Source organism: Emydura macquarii, unplaced genomic scaffold (assembly GCF_026122565.2).
Source record: "Emydura macquarii macquarii isolate MOO-44397 ecotype Brisbane River unplaced genomic scaffold, CSIRO-AGI_Emac_v2 contig_306, whole genome shotgun sequence".
Lineage (NCBI taxonomy): Eukaryota > Metazoa > Chordata > Testudines > Chelidae > Emydura > Emydura macquarii.
The window spans coordinates 4,649,547-4,670,328 of record NW_027130443.1 but is presented as its reverse complement, the minus strand read 5'-3'; the positions used below and the strand labels follow the sequence as shown (position 1 = coordinate 4,670,328).

General features: G+C 63.4%; 1 protein-coding gene across 1 annotated transcript in view; it reads right to left on the bottom strand.

Annotated features, from left to right (window-relative positions):
• The window catches only part of UNC13A (unc-13 homolog A), a 77,372-nt gene extending 59,906 nt beyond the window's left edge, over positions 1–17,466 (bottom strand). Inside the window, exons 1-10 of the mRNA XM_067562030.1 lie at positions 17,457–17,466; positions 13,437–13,466; positions 12,959–13,058; positions 11,471–11,588; positions 10,204–10,327; positions 9,288–9,361; positions 8,879–8,933; positions 6,793–6,828; positions 5,118–5,328; positions 435–941 (exon numbers count right to left, since the gene is read on the bottom strand). Of these exons, the coding sequence (XP_067418131.1) occupies positions 435–941; positions 5,118–5,328; positions 6,793–6,828; positions 8,879–8,933; positions 9,288–9,361; positions 10,204–10,327; positions 11,471–11,588; positions 12,959–13,058; positions 13,437–13,466; positions 17,457–17,466 (1,265 nt within the window). The remainder of the gene's footprint in view (positions 1–434; positions 942–5,117; positions 5,329–6,792; positions 6,829–8,878; positions 8,934–9,287; positions 9,362–10,203; positions 10,328–11,470; positions 11,589–12,958; positions 13,059–13,436; positions 13,467–17,456) is intronic.
• Between the last annotated feature and the right edge of the window lie 3,316 nt (positions 17,467–20,782).

The window sequence follows — 20,782 nt, the reverse complement described above, 5'->3', positions numbered from 1 at the left end:
GTGTGCGTGCCAGCCCCACGGGTCGCTAAAGTGCCAGCCCCACAGGTTGCTAGCGTGCCAGCCCCACGAGTCGTTAGCGTGCCAGCCCCATGGGTCACTAGTGTGCGTGCCAGCCCCACAGGTTGCTAGCGTGCCAGCCCCACGGGTCGCTAGCGTGCCACACACCATGAGTTGTTACTGCCAGCTCAGGCCCACGGCCAGTGCAGCTGCCCAGGACCAGCACGTGTCCGGGACGGGCTACGTTGGAGACTCACCTGGCACCATGGCCACGGCACCTGCCCATTCAGAGCCCCGGGCTCTCTCCGCCAGCACGGGCCACTGCACGGCTCACCCCATCCAGGCCCAGCTGCCTGGCCCCAGGGTGGGTGAGCACCATAGGCAGCCTGGGGCAAACGCCGCGCACCAGGGAGCCCAGTGCTTCCCCTCCTCCTCACCCCTCTGCTGCTTTGGGGGGCTCCGGCTCCGGGACTTTCTCTGGGACCGGGAGCTTCTCTGCCGCTGGCTCTTCCTGGGCGATCTGTGGGATTTCCTCTGGGCCATACGCTGCCTTCTCCTCCTTCCTCCCCTGCTGCTGCGTCTGCGGCGGAGGCACTTGCTGCTTCGCCGCCGGTGGCGGGTATGGCTCGCGTTCTGGGGCCAGGGGCTCGTGCGTCTCCCGGTCCCGCGGCGCCTCCGCCTCGCCCTTGGGGTAGGCCTGTTCGTTCTCGCTGTAGTCCTCGTCCTCTTCCTCCGGGTAGAGGTCGTCGTCCTCCTCCTCCTCCTCCCAGCGGGGCGAGTCGTCGCGGTAGCTGACCGAGCTGTGGCAGGAGTGGTAGGAGTCCCCGTCCCGCTCCTCGATCTCCGAGCCCCGCAAGCTCTCGTCCGGGTCGAAGTCATCGCTCAGCTGGGAGCTGCCTTGGCTCAGCTCCCCCGACGAGGCGTAGCGGCTGCTCCCGGTGGGGCTGCGTGGGGCGGGTGGAGGAAAGAGAAGGGCAGAGGCTTAAAATGGGCCTTTGGGTCCCAGCCGGCTCCCCCTGCCCCATCCAGCCAGCTGCCTCCCGCGGCAGGTCTCCTGCCCTTCCCCAGGCTGCCAGTGTCTTGCCACCCGCGGGCGCTGCTGAAGGACCGTGTGCCAAGACGGGCCCACGGGCACTGGTCCGCGGCGTGGGCCCGTGTGTGAGCCGGCAGCAGAGGCAGGGAGGGGGGAAGCGTGGCTGCTTTTCATCCCCCCTCCTCGGCCCCCAGCACCTGGCCCCGGCCCATGGGGGGCGTCGGAGGCGCCCAGTCCGGGCCCGATCCTGGGCCGCCTGGCCGGGCAGGGAGAACGGGGAATTGACGGGGGTGGGCCTGTGATCAGGGCTTGTCCAGTGAGGCCAGGGTAGGTCAGAGACCCCCCGCCCGTCCTCTCGGCAGCCCCCGGGCTGCAGGCAGAGCAGACGTGCCTCTGTCAGCCCAGACACGGGGTGCACACAGCCACCTGGGAACGGCGCCGCCCAGGCAGCCGGGCGAACCCCGCGACCACAGTTCCCCTCATCCGCCCCCCACGGCTCCCTCGGCTGGCACCAGAGTGAGGGGGAGACGACCGCCGCACAGCAGCAGGGCCCGTGGCTAAGGGTTCAAAGAGCCACTGACCACGCATGTGGAGACCTGCCCTGTACCAGCACCACCCCCCCGCCCCGCCCTGATACCCCCCCAGCCCCCCCAGCCTGTCTCCATAGCCCCCTGCACCTCCCGCCCCCACCCCAGGTGTGCTCCTCCTGGCCCCTCCCCTCCACATCCCACCCCCAAACCCATCTGCATTGCCCCCCATAGGCCCCTCTTGGCCACCCCTCCACACCCCCTTCCCCATCCCTGCTCACGCGCCCCTTCCCGCCCTTCCTTCTCCCTCACTCACTCCTCCCTTGCCCCCAGGAATTCCCCCCCAGCTACCTCCCGTCTCTTCCCTCTCCCCAGAACGACTCTCTCCTGTCCTCCCAAATGTCTTCCACGCCTCCTCCCAGCTGCCTGCCCTTCCACTCCTCCGCTCCCCCCCCATGGCCCTGCTCCTTCGCCAGCCAGCCAGGGTGCCCTGCCATCCCAGACACTCCTCGGGCGTCTCCCAGCAGACCCAGCCCACTGCTCAGAGATTTGGTCGCTGGGGAGGGGACCGGGGGGAGAAGGAAGGTTGAGGGGGCGAGGGAGGGCGTTGGGAGTAAAGGGGGATGCTTTGGCAAACCAAACCACTGGAAACAAGGAGGAAAAAAAAAACCCGGGGCGATTCTCTGAGCCCCACAGCGACTGCGGTGTCTCCGAGCGAGCAGAGGAGTTCACAGTAAGCGCACATGCAGACATAGTACAGGGACACGCCTGGGCATAGGCCGACACCAGGTCTCCGGCACCGGCAGCTTGGGGCTGGGGGTGGAGAGGAAGCACACACAGGCACGGATTCCCTCCTGGCTGAGCCCTGGGCCTGGCTGAGGCTGTGCCATGCTGCAGGAAGCCGGCCGGAGGGCCTGGTTGCCCGGCCTGGGACACTCTGGGTGGCTCGAGGGCAGAAGCACCTTGGGAGGGCATCCAAACTCAGCAGAGGTTGAACCCATCACGGAGGGGACCCAGCCAGGTTCTGGCAGAGAAGAGAGGCAAGAGCTCCCCACTCTGGGCTCCTCAGGGTCCCAGAGTCCCCCTCACCAAACCCCACCCCCAAAAGGAGAATTTAAAGAGCCATAAAACCACTCGGAAGCACAGGCATCGTCCCTCCCATGTAAAAACCTGGATCCAGGGCCCCAGCCTGTAAAATCCTGAGCACATCAAACTCTCAGGATCAGGCCCCCCGGCTTCCCCAGGTGAGCGTAGGTGCCCTCAAATGCATTGCACATTCTCGTCAGTTTCCTCTCCAGGAGGCCTAGAACTACCCCCCAGGCCACCACTCTGGCCCCTCGCTGCTGAAATCATGGGCCACCCTGGAGGGAGGCAAGGGAGAAGAACTAGCAGCAGCGCTAGAGCTGGGCTTGGAACAGATTGTGCCGTCCGCTTTGCGCCTGATTTCTGTCCAGGAAAAGAGGGGCTGGGCAGACACCGAAGCCTCCTCTTCCTCCGGGGCTCAGAACGCAGGGAGGCAGGAGAATCTCCCCTGATCTAGAGTGAAAGGGGAGATCGCTTTGGAGGGGCCCGCTGGGCGTGAAGGGACCCCCTGGCTGCATTCCCATTATGCCTTCGCTGTGCGTTTTCGGAGGGCGTTCTGAGACCGGGAGCCTGGCTTCCCACGCCGCTGGGCGCTCCGGGAAAGCGCACCCAGGGGAGCTGGTCTGAACTGCAGGGAACGGGCCTGACTGCGGAGGCCAGTGAGATGGGGCTGCCGACCCCACCTTCGGGGTGGCGGAAACGGGACGAGGCGAAGGATCGGGGAACAGAGCAAGGCTGCCTGGGCAGACTGAGCCACGGGCTTTTGTGGCTGCCCTCGCAGCTCACACAGCTGGCGTGAATTGAATACGCAGGATCCCGGACAGCTGAAGGAAACTGTCAGGCTGAGTCCTGCCCCCTCTCGGTATTTCTACCCCTTCTCTGCACTGGGGTCTCGAGGATCCCGGTGGCCAGGGATCCCTGCCTCGGCAAGAACCCCGCAGACTGTCTCCACAGCACGGCTGCCGCCTGCACCAGCTAGAGCACCGGGGGCCTTCAGTGATGCATGTGCAATGCACTTTACACTCAACGCGTTGAGGAGCCTCTTTTTACCCCGGGGCCGATGGATCTGCTACACAGGCGGGGCTGGGGACGGGGAGAGAGAGAAGTTCGTTCCAACAGCCACTGCAGGGACTGGTGTCGGCCTACGCCGGGCGGCACGGACCAACCACGGCACTCTGCGTAAGGCACACGGCTAGCGACGAGGTAGAGACCCACCTATCAGATAGGTCTAGGGACCGCCTGCTCTCAAGGGAGTGCTGGCGGCTGGTCCGCCTGCTCGACTCGGAAGCGGACTCGGCGTCGCTGCGCCCGTTTGTGGCAGAATCGACGCTATCGTAGCGTCTGCCGGGGAGGAGAGGAACACGGTCAGCAAAGGTCACCAGGGAACCGGCGACAACCGACAATGACCTCCCGGGGGGGGGTGCCACGCAGCCTCTCCTCGGCACCGTGCCCCCCGGCATCCGCCTTCACACCAATGGAGCCACCGCGCCCGGGATCCTGCGGCCGGGCCCCAGAAGGCGTCTGCGTGTGGATCGGGCCCCCGGTGGGATTTTGGATAAGGCCTGGGAGGGTATTCTCCAGCTGTGGTCTCTTTCAGGCTGGGAGCGAGGGGCGCTGAGTTTGAACGCTCAGGAACAGCCAGTGGATGGATGGGTGCAGGGAAGGCAGGCGGCTTGGAAGCGTCCCCCCTACAGCTCGGCCAACGGACAGCCCGGCTGCCCTTCCAGGCCCGGCCCATGCAGCTGGAGCATCCTCAGCTAGTCCAGCTCTCACAGCTCATTTAAATCCTCATCAGCACTAGCCCTGCCCGAGGTCTCTCCGGAACGGAGAGGACTGCCCCTGAGATTCGGATCCCGCCGCCCCACACACACCTTCAGCTCCCTGATGTTTATTAGGGTTTTTCTTTACCCTCTGGTGTTCTAATACTAGCCAGGGATTGGATAGGAGGATGGTGGGTTAGTTAAACTCCGCCCACACATCCAAACTCCGCCCACCCACCCAGAATAGCTCTTTCTACAAGCACAGTGCACACTGGCACTGCTGGACCCCATCACTAGGTTTCAGAGTTAACAGCCCGGCCAGAGGAATGCAGGCAGCTGGGGGCCCCTCTCCTTGGGCAGCAGCTCCTGACTGCCTGCAGCCTGCACAGCCCGGGGGGGCTCAGCCGGAAGGTTTCCCCCCAGGGACAGGATTTCCATTTTGAATGAAAGCTAAGATTCTGGAGGGCTGGCACAGAAATGCTCGGGCGGGGCACCCCTGCATACCAAGAGCTGTAGCTAATCTGCCCGAGGGCCTGGCTTTTTCTCCTCTTCAGACACAGCCCCCGTCTCGTCCGTCTACCTATCCCCCATCTCTGCAGCCGGTGCGCACCTCACGCAGCCTGGTCTCGCCTCTCCCACCTGGTGGCTGGGGCATTTCAGTGTCACGTGGCATCCGAGGGCAGGCGCCGGGCTCCCCCCCCCCCCGCCCCACTCTACCTGATGGGCCGCTGGTCGGAGTAGTCCATCTCATAGCTCTGCACAGAGTCCGTGTACGAGTCGCGGGAGCCCTGCTGCTGGTGCCTCATGGGATACTGGTGGACCGAGGCGTTGGGCTGGGAGGTGGTGTAGTACGGAGGCGGGATGCTATTGCTGGTCTCGCTTCGGTAATCGCTGTCCCGGTCGTCCATGGTGCTGTCGGGGTCATCGTCTGCGAAGGGCCGGTGCCGCCCGTGAGCGTTTCGCCCGGGGAGGCGAGAGGTCTGAGCGAGCTACTGTCTGAGCAGCACGGACAACGCCAGCCTCCCGCCCGTAAAACCCAGCTGCCCCCCGCCCAACTTTCTCCTCCGAGTCTCAGCTGGAAGGACGCTGCCCGAGGCCTCGAGAGGGGCCTGGGCCTGGCGGGCAGTGACGTCCAGTGGGGCCCAGCAGCTCTGGCTATCCAGCCCCACGTGCGTGTGGGGAGAGGCGGGCTGGCCTGTGCTGGGCACGCAGGGATGCTGGCTCGGGGCCCCCCGGCCGCAATCGGCATCCGTGGCCCGGCCCGGCCCCTGCGCGGAGCCCGCTGGCAGAGGCTAGAGAACCCTATCCGGCTCCGTCCCTTCGGTCCTTGCCCTCTCCCGGCAGGGAGTTGGAGACCGCACGGTTCCCCCTCGGTGCCTGGGCCCAACTTTGGAGTGGGGGGAGCGGATTCGAGGGGGCGATATTTAGCCCGTCGAGCTCTGCGGACGTTCCCCTGGAGCGGGAGTGTCACGGCCCGACATGTCGCGTGCCAAGAGTGGCATGGCCCTGGCAGCGCACAATGTGGGGCCGCGCCGCCGCGTCCTCCAGGGGCTAGGAGCGACCCGAAATCTAAACCAGGGTCTTCAGGCATCGGCCCACCAAGCTGTCCCCTTCACATCCCCCAGACCACGAGGACCTTCCGCCTTCCACCAGTAGAGGATGGGGGGTGATGGGATTCCCCCCGCCCCCCGAAAATGCAGCTACCCCCGCCTGGAATGCAGCTACCCCCGCCTGGGAGGGAGGGGGGGAGTGGGAGTGTACATAAGGGGCGGGGGAAGGGGAAGGGGAGGAAGAGATGGAGGCGGGATCTGCAGGATGCCAACTAATCCCTATGCTCTCCTGCCTTGGAGAGGCGAGATTTCCCTGGGCAATGCCCTCTACGGGCGGGTGCCAAGGGCCCAAAGCCAAGCCTAGCGCCTCGTGTGGGGGACCTGCGTGCAGGGGTCACGCCCCGTCCTTTGACCAGCGCATGGCGAGGCCAGCTGTGCACCGCTCCATTTGCCCTGCGCCCAGCCTCCCCGCCCCGGGCATGATCCAGCCAGCCACCCCAAAAAGGCGTGTGGAGACGGTCCCGGGCGCCAGCAGCGGGGGGCGCTCGCCTCTCTCGCGGAGCATTGGGGAGACATGCCAACTGCATGAAAAGAAGAAAGCCAGGCAAGGCCAGACTCCAAGCCCCCAGTTTTGCAGGCGAGCCATGCCGTTCCCTGAGCTCACAGGACCCCTCTGCTCCCCTCTCCCACGCCTCTTCCGCCCTAGCCTGCAGGGCTGAAAGGAACCAGTGCCAGAATGGGCCTCCACTGGTTTGGAGTGGTGGCCGGCCCTGGTGGGGAGTCAGCGGGTAGGAAAGGGGGCGCCACCCGCGTGTTAGGCGAGAGGGTGATCGGATACTTACTCTGCTGTTCTCCCCAGCCAAAATAATTCCAGTTGCCTATAAAGAAAAGGGGCAGAGACAATAAGACGGATAGGACGGAGGGAGCAGGGGTTAGAGCCCGGGTGGGAGACCAAAGAGACGGGCCCAAAGCAAAACCCCGCAGCCCCAGCGCTGGGACTCGTGGCCCAGGCACCAGTGCTGCGCCGGGCCGAGTCGGGGTTCAGGATCCAGCCCCGTCCCGCACCCGGCGTTGGGAAAATTCAGACCTGAGCGGAACTGTGCGGCCAGGGCCCGTCTTTGCCGTATGCTTGGAGAGGGGGGGTCAGGCCCCCTGCAGGCGCACGTTCTGGACAGGCCCCGGTGGGATCTGACCACAGCACCTGAGCAGGATGCAGGGCGAGCAAGGAGCCTGTGTGGGGAGGGGCCTGGGGGAAAGAGCGGGGATTTGTGAGAGGCAGACCCAGAAGTTGGGGGGCAGGCTGGAAGAAAGAGCAGAGGGAGGGGGATCTGGGTCGCCTCCTCGTCTCGCCCCAGCCCAAACGCTGCAGCGCCGAAGAGAACATCGCGGATCAGCCAAAGACCTCGTCTCTAGCGATGCCGGGAGAGTGGGGGGCAGCTCCCCACCCTCCACACGCTGCATTGCTACACGCAGGGTACGAGCCCCACGCCCCGGATGCGGGGGTGTCCAGGCACCCCTGAGCACTTCTCTCCCGAGGAGGAGAGGGACTGGCACCGGGTCCTGAAGTCGCCACTTCTACATTCAGGGTCCGGGGTCCCCGTTCCCAGCCCAGAGCTCGGCTGGTCCCGGTTCTCCGCCCATGAGGGACAATTCGCCAACACGCGCGCGCCAAAGAGACCCACGAGAGGTTAGGTCCGAGCCAGCGGCTGCAAGGCAGCTTCCCGGCTTCCGTGCCACAGCGAACCGGGGCAAGGACGCCTGGGGCAGCAGCAGGACACAAACACAGGAAGCTGGAGGCCGCGTTGCAGGACGTCAGCAGAAGCGGAGGTCAGAGCCCCTCACGCCTGTCTCTGGAATAACGGGACAGACTCATCCCGACTGTAACCCCCCGACCTCACCGGCCTTATGGCAGCAGGGAATTTGGCCCCCTGACCAATTCGCACCCACAACGCACAGCCCTTCGCGGTGGATGTGATGAGCCCCCGTTTTGCAAAGGGGGAAACTGAGGCGCAGAGTGCGGTCGGGGGCGGGGAAGTGACTAGCCCAATGAGTCTGCTGCCAGCTGGGGAGGGTGGGGGCCACTTCTCACGTCTCTCAAAGGGAATCAGCTGCAAAGCCAAGAGATTCGGGGCGGATCCAGCCCCCAACTCTGCCTCCTCTGGGGCACCCCCCACCTCACACGCGCCGACACCTACCTCAGCAGGGCCACCCAGCCCCAGCTTCTCCCAGGCTCAGTGCTACTCAACCAGGCCCTACCCTCCCTGCGCTGGGAACTTCTCCCCAACCCCGTGCTGAGTCCCCGTCACCCCCTGGATCAGCCCTTCCTCAGCATCCCAACCGCCCCCGGCCACCCCCTCTGTTCAGGCGACCTGCTCCCCGGCGTGGGCCGAGCGGAACCGACCCAGCTCCAAAGCTTCCCGGGCCAAGGCAGAGGACTGGAGCAGAGGGGAGCGAACACACGGGCAGAGAAAGGGAGGGGAGAGAGCGGGGGGGGAGGGGGGAGAGAGGGAAGGGGCCAAGGACTTCAGAGGAGGGGGGGTCCCGTCTCCAGACCCATGACCCAGGCCGAGTCCTGCTCCCCTGGAGATCCGGGCAGGGGTGCCGAGCCGGGAACCCCGCAGGGCGCAGGCTGGAGGCGGTGTGCTCTCCCGGCGCGCCTCCGGGGGTGCAGGGCCATGCGCGTACTGGGAGGGGGCCGTGAGTTAGGGGGGCAAGGGAGACACAGGGCCTCGGATCACCCCCACCCCACCTCATCTGGGGGCAAACCAATGCCAGGGTGTTGTGTGGAGTCGGGAGATACCCACAAACTGCCGCCCCCCCTCTGTCCAGGCCCCATCCCGAGCCCCCGGGCTCTAGCCCGAAAGGCGCCTGTGACCCAGCCCTGCGAGGGGGGTGGGGGGGGCTGCACGTGGGGGGACTGGTACTTACAGCACTGGGAACCGGGCACAGGGAGCGGTTTGTCCTGCTCCTCCTGGAAGGCGAACTGGGGAGAGACAGAGGGACGGTCACGGGGATCCCCGCCGGGCGGTCTCCCGGCCGGCCCCCTCCCCAGGCCCTGCAGCCATTTGGGGTGTGGGGGGGGTGAAGCTAGACACCCCAGCGCTCCATGGCACTCAGAGCAGGTCCCCATGGGAGGGGAAGGAGAGACACAGGCCAGGGCCACGGATTTCCCCCTCGTCCCCCAGACTCCGGCTCTGCCGGTGAAGCAGGAGCCACGCTTGGCCACCACTCACCCCACCAGGTGCCACCTGCGTGCATGCCAAGCCAGCGGTGCCGGGGGGCTGAAAAGCCCCTCGCAGGGGCCGGCGGGGGAAGCCAGGCCCCGGATCTGACTTACATCGTCCTGATCCTTCATGGCGTTCAGCTGCTCCAGCTTCTTCGCCCAGTACCTGGCCTCCTCCTCGGGGATGTCTGAAAGCAGAGAGGCCCCTTGCCAGCAGCCCATGGGGTCACCGCGCCCGGCCCCTCCCTCCCAATGCAGCCTCCGGGACCCCACACATGGAGTCAGGGGCCAGCTCCGGGGTACGGCGCCTGGCCTCTGGCTGGACCTGCAGCTGGCCAGCCAGCGCCGCGGGGAGAGACAGCCTGTGCTGGGCTGGGGGGTGGATCTGTGGGGCAGGGAGGGAAGGGGCGGTCAGGGTAGGGCCGGAGGAGAGGGGGTGAGAAAGAAAAGAAACGACCCTTGTCCCAGCCTTGCCCCCCAAGGCCGGGTTGTGGCAGATGACGGCGAAATCCACCGTGACGGGGCCAGCGATATCGCACCATTGATTGTTGGCATCACTTAGCCCGTGGAGAGGGTCAGAGGCCGGGACAGAGCCAGGAAGGAGCCAGGGCTCCCAGCTCCAGCGTGGGGGGTGGGAGCAGAGCCGGGGAGCACCACACCCCGATCGGCTCCTCACCGGAAGGGAAAAGGGGGCAGAGGAGCAGGTTGGGCACATGGCGAGAGGGAGGGAATCCAGGAAAGACTCTGCTGTGAAGCTGCCCCCAGGGCTCCCCCACAGCTCTGCCGGTGCCCCTCAATCCCGACCCGCAGCCCCCAGGGCTCCCCCCACAGTTCCCCCCACAGGACTCCTCCCCCTCCAGTTTTGGGGCCCCCCAGCTCTTTCAGTCCCCCTCATCTGCACAGTTGGGGCGGGAGGAGGGAAACACCCCAAGGAGGGAGAACCCCGGGCACATGGATGGGGTTGGAGGCGCGCCGGGGGGCAGAGGCCACAAGTTCCGCTCGCCCCCCAGCCCTGGGGGGGGCACTATACCGAGGGGTAACTCGAAGCGGGTGTCCAGCAGGATGCGGTGGAAGGTGGGGTCCTTGGTCCCAGAGATCTCGTTGTCAGTCATGATGACCTGGGAGTCGAGAGTGAGCCATTCCCCAGGGCCCTCCTGCGGGAGAGAACCGGCAAGTCAGGGCCGACGCCAGGGGAACGAAGCCCTGCTCAGACTATCCCGGCACAGCAAAGAGCCCAGCCTGCGGGCGCTGGGCATGGCGCGGGCACTGCCCCATAGCACCCGCCTTAGGGCTAGCCACGTCCCCCCTTGGGGATCAGTCCCACACGCTCACCCGGCAGCATGGAGCCTGCCTGGGCCGGGCCAGGACCGGAGCTGTTGGGGTGTGGGCTGGGAGTCGCCTGTCCCGCGGCCGTGCCAGCCGCAGCCGCACGGAGCCAGTCTCCTGCCACGCTCCCCTCCTCTGGCTGCTTCACGGGGCTAAGCCTCGCAGCCCCCGTGTGCAGGGGGGAGGGTCTGTTACTTGGGGAAACTGAGGCGCCAAGGGGGCAGCGATTTCCTGAGCAAGGAATGAAACCCAGGAGTCCTGAGTCCCAGGCCCCTGCTCTGCTTTCTGCCAGGAACGAGAGGGAAGAGCCCCATTGTCTGGGCAGCCACGTCCCCTCCTCCCGCCCCTGCCTCGAGCCCCCCCGTGGATCGGGGGGGCGATCGGTGGCAGCGCCGGGCCACGGAGTCTGAGCGTCTCCTCTCGCAGGAGCCCCGGTGCCCGCCTGCAAACATCAGTCCCCCCCCAACCCCCTCGCTCGCCCAGCCCCGCCCTCCTCCGGGCACTGGCTGCCTGCCCACGGGATCCAGAGCAGGGCGGGGGGGGGGTCTGAACCCCTGGCCTGCCCCATGGCACCTTGGAGTGCCGCCTGCTGGAGGGGGGCAGGAGGACTCATCATTAACCCTTCGCATCCTGGAGACGAGACGTGACGACCCCTCCGCTCCCCTCCCCACCCCAGCCTCGCCTTCCTCCCAGCTGCTGGAAGAGAACCCCAAATCCTTCGGGCTGCCCTGCCCCCATGCACTGCCAGCCTGGCTCGGTGCCCGTCCCTGCCCTCGGGCACTGGGGCTTAGGAGGAAAATGAGCCTCATCATGGGAAGGGGGCTTGTGGGTGCAGGGGACGGGTGAGTCTGCCAGGACGCCTGGTCCCTCCTCCCCCCAGTCACCTCCTCCCTGCCCCCAGGAAGCCGGCAGGTGGCCACGGCTGGTCCTGGCTGGGCGCCGAAGGGCAGAGAGCAGGGCAGGGAGCCTACCTCGTTGGACTGCCGGATGGTCTGCAGGGGGATCCACACCGTCCCCACCATGGTGTCCCAGATCAGCCCCTTGTTCCACACCTCCACCGTCAGCCCCAGGTCCAGCCGGTTAATCTCACTGCAAGGGAAACAAAGCGACCACCTGCCCATCAGTGCCGGCCTGGTCTGGCTCGCTGCCTCTCCCCTGCCTTGGGCAGCCTGGCCCCGGGCCCCCGTTGGGCCCCACAACTGAGTGAGCTCATGCCAGGAGGGCACTTAGTGGAGCGGCCGAGGTTCAGTGCCCCTGCCTCGTTCCCGCAGCGCCCCACGCTGGGAGAGGCTGGGCCTGGAGCGCTCCCGCCCCGTCCTTTTGACCCATGGCCCAGGCAGCGCCGCCTCCCAAGGTCGCACGAGCTGCCAGTTGTCCCACAGCTCAAGTCTGGGCATTGTGTTTGTCAGTTCATTGTAACCCCCCCCCAGGGGAGGGGGGGCTGCTTTTTTCTTTGGCAGGCCCTACGCAATGTGAATTCAGGGTCCCCCGCCCGCCGGCGCCGGTGACCCCGCGGCTAAGCAAGGCCAAATCTGGAGCCGCCAACGACTTGATACTCGTCACTTGGCCTGAGATGGGGGCGTCATTGGAGTGACGGGGATTCAGGCCATTAGGTGAGTCATGGCTGTGTCTGCAGCGGGCGTCCTGCCACCCCGTGACCCCAGGGAGCAAAGAGGAGCAGGGATTTCCTGCCCGGTCCTCAGTGCTGCCCTCTCCCTTGCTGCTGGGATCCTCCAGGGTCTGCCTCACCCACCTTGTTCCCAGTAGCCACATGCTCTGTGCCTAGCCGGGGCCCCTCGGGCGTTCCCAATGCCCCACCTCTGCGGCGTGGCAGGTGTTTACACTGATCATGGCTAGGGAATGCCTGGTCTCACCTGGCTCCGGTTCCCATGGCCCCTCGGCAAACTGCAGTGGCTCAGCTGGCAGCCCGCTCTCTTGAGCGCTCCACCCGCGTGTCGAGGGCCTCTGGCGTCGTGCCCAGCCAGGGAGCAGGGACCTGGCACCCACCTGGGGGTCTGGCAGGGCCAGCATCCATGGGTGCGCCAAGACCCGTCTCCCCTGCCCTGCCACCCAACTGTGGCTGCGGGCCCAGGACTTTCTCTGGGCCACTCATCGAAGGCGGGCTGGGGTGACCTGAGACACGCCGCAGTCGCCTCCCAGAGCAGCATCTCTGGAAAGACGGGGCAGGGTGAAGGCCTGGATGGAGGGCAGGGCAGAGGCGCGTGACCGGGTGTTGCTGGGAACTCATTGTCCAGCTGGGCCGTGGGGCAGGTCCCGGCTCAGTGACCCCACCGTGGGAAGAGCAAAGGGTCACGGCTGCTGGCTCTGCGGATCCTGATGCCCTGATCTGGATGATTTGCGGCGCTCAGGGGGCACGTGGGCTTTATCTGACACTCGCCCCCCAAGAGCTGGAGGCCCCTGCAGCCCCCCGTCCCCCCCTCCCCGAGGGCAGGACTCACAACATGAAGTCTTGCTCCCAGCAGGGCAGGCTGCCTCGCACGGCGATGGTCGTGCTTTTGACATTCTGCACCTTCAGCGTCACGTAGGTGTTGAACTTCTCTGCGGGGAAGGGACCGGAGGGTGAAGCCTGGCCCAGGGCAGGGGGGCACCACTCAGCCCAGCTGGGCTGGAAGCGCTCCCACCCCCGCCCGGCAGGCCGGCTGCTGGCTTTGCCCATCAGTCCAGTCCTGCCCGTCCCCGCGCAAGAGTCTCTGCAGCCAGCACGATGGACGTTCTCCCTGCACTGCCCCAGCTGAACCCAGCCTTGGCCTTCCTGAGGATCTCAGCATCGGGACCGGCCCAGCCCCCACTCCTCCAGCACCGACCCCCCCCCCTCCCCCCTTCCCGATCCCACAGTGCCAACTGGGGGCTGGGCAGAGGCTTCTGCCCCAGACATCCATGTCGCCCACGTGACCCAGGGCCGAGGCAGCAACTTACCTTGGGCCCCATCAAACTTGGCTTTTTTAACTGCAAAGAGAGAGAGAATAAAACATTTTAGCCTCTAGGCCCAGAGCGCTGCTGGGGAAGCGCTATGGGCCCTGGACTAGCAAGCCAGGCCTAGACCGGCCCGAGAACCCCCTCCCTGCAGGAAACCAGGGTCCCACCCCTCCCCTCCAGACGGACTGGCACCCATCACCACGCGGGTCTTGGAGCAGCAGCTCGGTCCCCTCCCCTGGCTCTGAGACCTGTGCGGGTACCGTCAGTCACCCCTCGTCCCGCAACCTGTAGGGCAGGGATGTTTGGGTCTGGATCCCAGTGTCCCGGGTGTAACCACCCCCCTTCCCCCCGGGACTTGGGCATGGATCCAGACTTCCCCATCCCCATCTCGAAATGCCACTGAGACAAGTAACTCTCCTCCCGCTAGCAAACGCCCCTGGGACAGCGACTGGCCCCTGTGCATCCTGGCCCCATCAGTCTCAGGCCATCACTCCCCAGTGCCCTGTGCCGTTCTGAGTGCTCGACACGGGCAGTTCGCCGTGTCAGCCCTGGAGAAACCGCCGGGTAGAAATGCGTGCCACGCTGCGCTCCAGACACGGGGCGGTGCATCGGAGGGTTCTCTTTGCGTGAGAACAGCAGAGTCCTGGGAGGAGCGTCAGGTGTGGCCTGGTGCTAGCGAGCGCCAGTGAGGTTATGCCCCTTTCTCACGGGGCATGTGTTTAGTGGAAGCTGTGATCTTGTCACGAGACGCATTCCCACTGGCTAGGCTGCATGAAGAACACTGCTCTCCAACGGATAGACGGGGTCAGTGATTCCTTGTTCTCTCTCTGGACAGGCGCCTCCACCCACAGAGAGCAAAGCACCTAAATTAAACTTTGCAAAAGCGCTACAAGATCGGGGAGTGTTTTATCGCACCCTTTATACAGGTTACTTAGCCAAGATACCATTATGGGGGGGGGCAGGGCATAGAGGCTCCACCGTGCTAGGTGCTGTACAAAGACCTACTAAGAGACAGTCCCTGCTCCAAAGAGTTTACAACCTAGGCAGACAAGGTAGGCAAAGGACAGGAGGGGCGTCAGAGGCAAGTGACTCACCCAAGGTCACGTGGCCAGCCAGAGCGAGGAATAGAACTCGGACTGCCTAGGTCCAGGTTAGTGCTATAGCCACTAGACTGCGCTACCCCGGTAAAGGACTTACCTATAGCCCTTGGTGTATTGATACATTTCACACCCACTCACACGCGCGCACCTGCGCCCTCTCCACACCAGTAACGATGGGACAACGCCAGATGCCGGGTACTAAACTGAGAGCACTGGTGCTGCACACGCAGCCGTGGTCTAGTTAAATAAAGACCCGTTTTTAATGTGGTAACTGCTCTTGAGATCAAAGGCAGCCGATTTCCCGGCACGACAATGGCTCAGAAAACTCCAGCAGCTCACTGGATGTGACGGGCTGCGGCACATGTGACTCGTGAGTTTCTTTTACCTGCCCTGCACCAGGGCTGGGCGGGAGTGTTCAGTGGAATGGGGGTTTTCACTGGAAAAGGCCAATTTCGCAAAAACAAAAAACTTTTCGTAGGACAGGGCTGGTTTTGACGAGGTTTTGTTCAGGTTTTGCACAGAATCACTGCTCAAAGCAAGGAAAGAGAGACGCAGACAAACCCGATAGCAAAGGGGCCTTCTGGAGCGGGGGGGGACCCACACTGAAGAAACACAGAGACTTAAACATGGGCCTCCCACAACCAGCGATGAGATCCCCAAACACCCAGCCACAGAGGCAGTGTCTCGCTCACGCTCTGCCCCAACGAATAATTAAGTAGTTATACACAGTAGACCCACTCTGCTGGCAGAGAGCCATCCACAAATAGCCCAGATGGCCAAGTTCAAGTCCCATTTCCAGATGAGGCCCTTAACCACTGAGCTAGGCTTTTCTCTTCTGCACCCCCTGTTTTTTCATGAAAAACTTTGAAGGTTTTTGGTTTCATCCCAATGTGGGATGGGACAAACTATTTCCTGTCCCCCTTTACAATACTAGGAGTCTTCTGGAATCAGATATCTTTGTGCACTCCGCTCTGTGCAGATTGTACCAGACGAGACACACCCACCGTGCTCTCTCTCAGTCCTTCCTTGTTCCAGTAGTTCCCCACAATCGTTCCTAACGACCCGTTAGATAGCTGCCCTAGGTTACACCTGCTGAAAACGCTGTTTGTTGTAAAGAAAGGAGGCTGTAAATATTCCCCAGAATTTGGGATAACCCAATGGTACGTCTCATCAGTCAAGGCTGAATCTGACTGTAACGGGCTGACCTTTCTGCTCCCTGGCAGGAGGGTGCAGGGTTCAACTGGGATCGATTCATTCCCATCCGCCGCCCCTTTGTTTCCTTCAATAAACCTTAAAGAGCATGACCGAGTCTTGCTTTCATATCCTGGCTTCCAACATGATCTTGTTCCCAGAAAGCAATAAACCCTGGCTGCGTCGCCTGGTCTTCAAATCACAGGGGCATGCTTAGGGAGTGAGGCAGATGCAGTTAATGGCTTTGCACCCGGACAAGCCGAGATCCATATGCAACAGGGAACAATCCTTTCTTAACAACCCCCCCTCTCCCCTCCTGGACTTCCATGGAGCTACTGCCGATCTGCAGCAGAGTGAGGGAGAGGCGAATTGGGCCCTGAACCTGGGGGGAGAGATAGGAGCACGTCCGGTGGGAGAAATCCTGTGGAGCAGTGGCCTAAGGAAGAGCGGGGAAGTCCCTTGATCTGAGGCATTTTAGGCGGTGCTGGCCAAAGCGCGTCTGTGTCAGCAGAGGGATGGGGTGACCGGCTGGCTCCTTCCCAGCTGGGATTTTCGTGAGATCCTTTGTGCTACAGGAAGATCTGCCTCCCAGGTTGCTGACTGACTCCCGGGCCACAGGACCCGGCTGGAGCGCCAGCCCCGCCTCTGGGGAGTTGGTGCAGCTCTCAGGCTGGGGCTGACTTTGAAGCCATCGGGCGAAAACAGAAGCTTAGAAACGTCAGACAAGAGAACAGCTGCTCAGGGGCCAGGCGGGCGTGACAGCGCTGGGAGCTAGACGCCCCAGGAGACGGGATTAAACCACGAACGCAGCCTCCTCCTTCGTCCCAAAGAGACGGGGTGAGGATTAGCTGGCAGCTGCTGGGATAACCCTGGGCGGCAGGACGTGGCTTCCAAAGGCACGTGGGAGGGACAGAAACGCAGCTGGAGGAAGCCCAAGGACGATACCAGCCTCCGCGGCTCGTGCAATGAGAGAGAAGCACAAAGCTGGGCAAGACAGGCAGGGCTGAGCACACGGCCCTGCAGCCTCTCCTTTACGGGGGTGCAAACCAAGGCGCGCCATAGCAGAGCGTCATGCTGCAACCAGTCCCCAATTCCTCCACACCTCCTGCAGCTTTCACACGCAACGGCCAGGCCCCTGCATGGGCTTCCCTTTCCCCAGCTGCCTCCACGCCCCTGCAAAGCTGGGAGGCTGGCTGTAGGTGAGCAGCCCCAGCGCTCTGCATGCAGCACGGGGTACGGTGATGGCCCTCGCTGCCGGGAGGCGGGGATGGCTGTGCAGTCCAGGAGTGGCACCCAGCTTTATGAAAATAGCGGCTGCTCAGTGCAGAGGAGTGGGTGAAACAGGGTGGGTGGCAAAGCCGTCCTTCCTTTGGGATAAACCAGTCGAGCTCCGTTGCAGAGCCAGTAGCTGAAACAAGAGCAGCCTCCACCCAAAACATAGAGCCAGGTGGGAGGAGAAGTGTCTCGGGGAATTGTTTCATGAAGGCTGAGGTGCGTGTAAAAGAGAAGCAGGGCAAAGAAGACAGCAGAGAAGCACCGGCCCCAGAAGCACTAGAACTGTGGCCCTGAGAAAAAGCTAAGAGCAAGAGCTTTAGGGCCCAGCGCTGGCTGAAAGGAACGTGGAGTTGTGAGCAAAGACGCTGCCTCTTGCTGTTTGATTCCGGCTGGGTGCAGGGAAACAGGCTTTGTGCAATGCTTGCAAAGAACCAGGATTGCATCCAAGAAATACCTGACGTCATCATCAGCTTCTCCTCCTAACGGAAACAACCCCCCGGCACCTGAACCGTGGCTCGGCGCTCAGGTCAGGAGGGGTCGATAGGAGCTAGAGCGCAGGGAACGTGCCCCTCGGTGCATGGGAAACGCGTGGCACGGCGATCACGTCACATGGCCGCCACCGCCATCCTTGTGACTATTCCCACACTCGCACATCTGCACACACGCCTGGGATGTGCCAGCTGTTCTAGTCTCTCCTCACGGCTCTGTGCTGGAGCTCGGCCACCGGAGCATTGACTGCTGTCGCCTGACCCTCCTCGGGGCAGGGCTGGGGGTGTGGCTGCTGGACCCATCGGAGACGTGTGGGGCAATAGGGAGAGACTTGAAGGAGGCAGCGTGGGCCAACGGCTGGGCCTAGCCTCATGTTCTACTCCCAGCTCCACCGCTCACCTGCTGGGTGACCCTGGGCCAGTCACTTCCCCGCTCTGTGCCTCAGCTTCTCCATCTCTAAAATGGGGATAATGTAAAGTGCTTTGATAGCTATGGCTGAACAGTGCCACTTAAAAGCTAAGCGGGGCAGGGTGCGGGAGGTAACATCCTGTCTTGGATCAGCTAAAGACATTCCCTCTCTCACCTGGCCCCTCTAATATCCCGGGACCGACGTGGCTACAGGGCTGCAGACAAGCAGTGGCTGGACTGACAAGACCCGAGGAGAACGCTGTCCCCATCCCCCCCCCCCCCCGTCCTTTCTCAGCCTCAGCCCTGCACGCGGCCAAATCCTCCAACGCCAATAAATACCTTGCAGCAATGAAGAGATGCCCCTGCGTGGAGCTGAGCTGCCGGGAGCTAAAGCAGAGCAGCCCCTGTGTGTGAACCAGCCGTGGCTTCCCCCAGCCCAGCCGGTCAATCACTCACCTCTGACTCTGCTCCCCAACCCAGCTGAGCAGCTGTCCTCATTCCTGCCTTGCTGGCCCCTGGGCCCCCCCCCCGGCTCCTTTGCTCCCCGGCCCTACCCCTTCAAGCAGGCAACAGTTCCCGTCTCGTGGCGCTGAGCCGGTGCACAGACAGCGCTGCCATCCGAACCCAGGCCAGGTGAACACCCCGCTGGGGGACGTCTCATGCGAGCGAGATCCCCGCGAAGGGCCGTGACCTGCCGCTGGCAATCTCTGTCCACCAGGCTCTTCCACTTGCGGAGGTCCCCCAGGGTCTGTCACGGCAGCTCCACCCCGCCCAGGGACACACCACATCCCCTCAGCAGCCGTGTCCAATGGGCCAGGCTCTGCGAAGGTGCCCCCTTCCCCTCCCCCTGCTGGCTACCCCGGGCACCGGTCTGGGGGAGCCTGGCCTCCCCCCTGCTACCAGGAAAGGCGTAACCCAGCCAGAGGCTGGCAGGGTTAAGGGAGGGAGACAGGAGATTTTGCCCACTGTAAATCACCCATTGCAAAGGGCTGAGGGGCAGCACCGGGGGGCAGGGCCTGTCACTCCAGAGCCAGCGTGCACCTCCTGGAAAAGTGCCCCCCATGTCCTAGGGACCCCTCCCCAGCGAGAGATGGGCATGGCTGGAAGGACATCTGCCACCAGCGGGATCCTTCCAGTCTTTGGCAGGGCTGGGGGCGTCCTGGTCCAGGGCATGTGGGGCTGGGTGAGCCTCCTGGCCAGGCGCACCCCCCTTCGGAGTCAGCGGGTGCTGGCAGGAGCCCCGCTTCTGCGCCGCTGCTGGGTTTTGCTGAGTGACCCACCGACATCCCCAGCGCTAGTCCGGATTGACGCCGCTGACCTGCAGCCCCACAGAGCTGCCTGGGCCGGGTGCTGGGGCCCTGGGGCTCACCAGCCTGAGATCACCCACTGTGCCCCGATGGAGCGACACCGGGGATGGATCAGAGTCAGCAGGGCCGATTCTCCTCTCTTGTACGCTGGTGTAAATCAGAGGAGCCCCATGGAAGGGCAAGAGAGAGGCGGAGCCAGCCTTGTGGCTCCACTCAGCTCACGGCCTCATACCCTGATGTGTGAGGGGAGCCGTGACAGCCTCTCTGCCCCATGCCGCCCCCAGGACACACGCAGGAGCTGCTGGGGGAGCCATGGCCCCGCTTCCGGCCTGGCAGAGAGCAAGGGTTAAATCTCCTTCTCCAGGCAGCACGTTCCACCCCCGGAAAAACCACTGACCCAGTTTTGAGTCATCACAGCTAGTGAAGTAAATCCGAGAGATACGGCTCCATCCGCTGCTTTTAAACCGAAAATCCATTCGTTGGGGGTGCGTTTGTTACCGACCGTCTCCTCCCTGCTCCCAGGAACCTCTGGGGCAGATCCTCAGCTAACGGGGACCAGCGCGGATCCACTGAAGTCATCGGAGCGACGCCACTTTACACCGGCTGGGAATCTGGCCTGCTGTCTGCAGTCAGCTTCTGTCCCCGAAACCATGGACCCTGTCTTACAGGGCAGGGTTAGAGAAGAGGGGCCTAATTCTGCTCTCACACCAGTTTACATGATAGACTTCAGTGGAGTTACTCTGAATTGACATTGGTGTTGGTAAGAGACGAATCACCCCCAGAGCTCTGTGCTCTCGGTTACACTGGTGTAACGCCAGGGGCAGCTAGTTTAGCGCTGCTGCTGGTTCAAGGGACACAAAGCCGTGAGTCCCATACCTCAGATCTTGCTTTGTATCTGTATTTCAAACCCTTCCAAGTCCAGGAGGGTTTGGAGCAGGGGCCCCAGGCAGCTGATAGAGGGTTTGATTCTCTGCTCTTTGCCAGCCCTGGGGGCCTGGCTCTGATCTCAGCTACACTGGGTGTAAATCAGGAATAGCTCCACCGGATCCCAGGGAGTTCCACCTGTGTGAGTGAGAAGGGTTTACCATTGAAGCAGACAACACAGATGAGGGATTATCCCCGGTTTACAGAGAGGCAAATATTGGGGGCAAATTTCCTGCACGTTGGATGCCATGTTGGGTGCCGAAACTTTTCCAAATCTGGCCACATTCGTGGTGCCAAATTTTCACCAGATCTCTGGGGGCCAGAATTTCAGGGGCTCAGCACCCCTCCCCAAGACCAGGTTCTCCAAAGAGCAGGGGGTTGGACTAGATGACCTCCTGAGGTCCCTTCCAACTCTAATATTCTATGATTCTATGATAAACCCGGCCCTTGGTCTCTTGCCAAAGGTCATACAGAGAGAGCAGAGACTGGAATGCAGTTTTCCTGAGTCCCAATCTATTTCCTTCAGGGCGACTCCATGGCCCAGTGGGTCAAGCACTGGACTGGGCCCTGGGTTCAGTTCCCAATTCTGCCACTGGGTGGCACTGGGCACGTCACTTCCCCTCCCAGTTTCCCCAGCTGTAAAATGGAATAA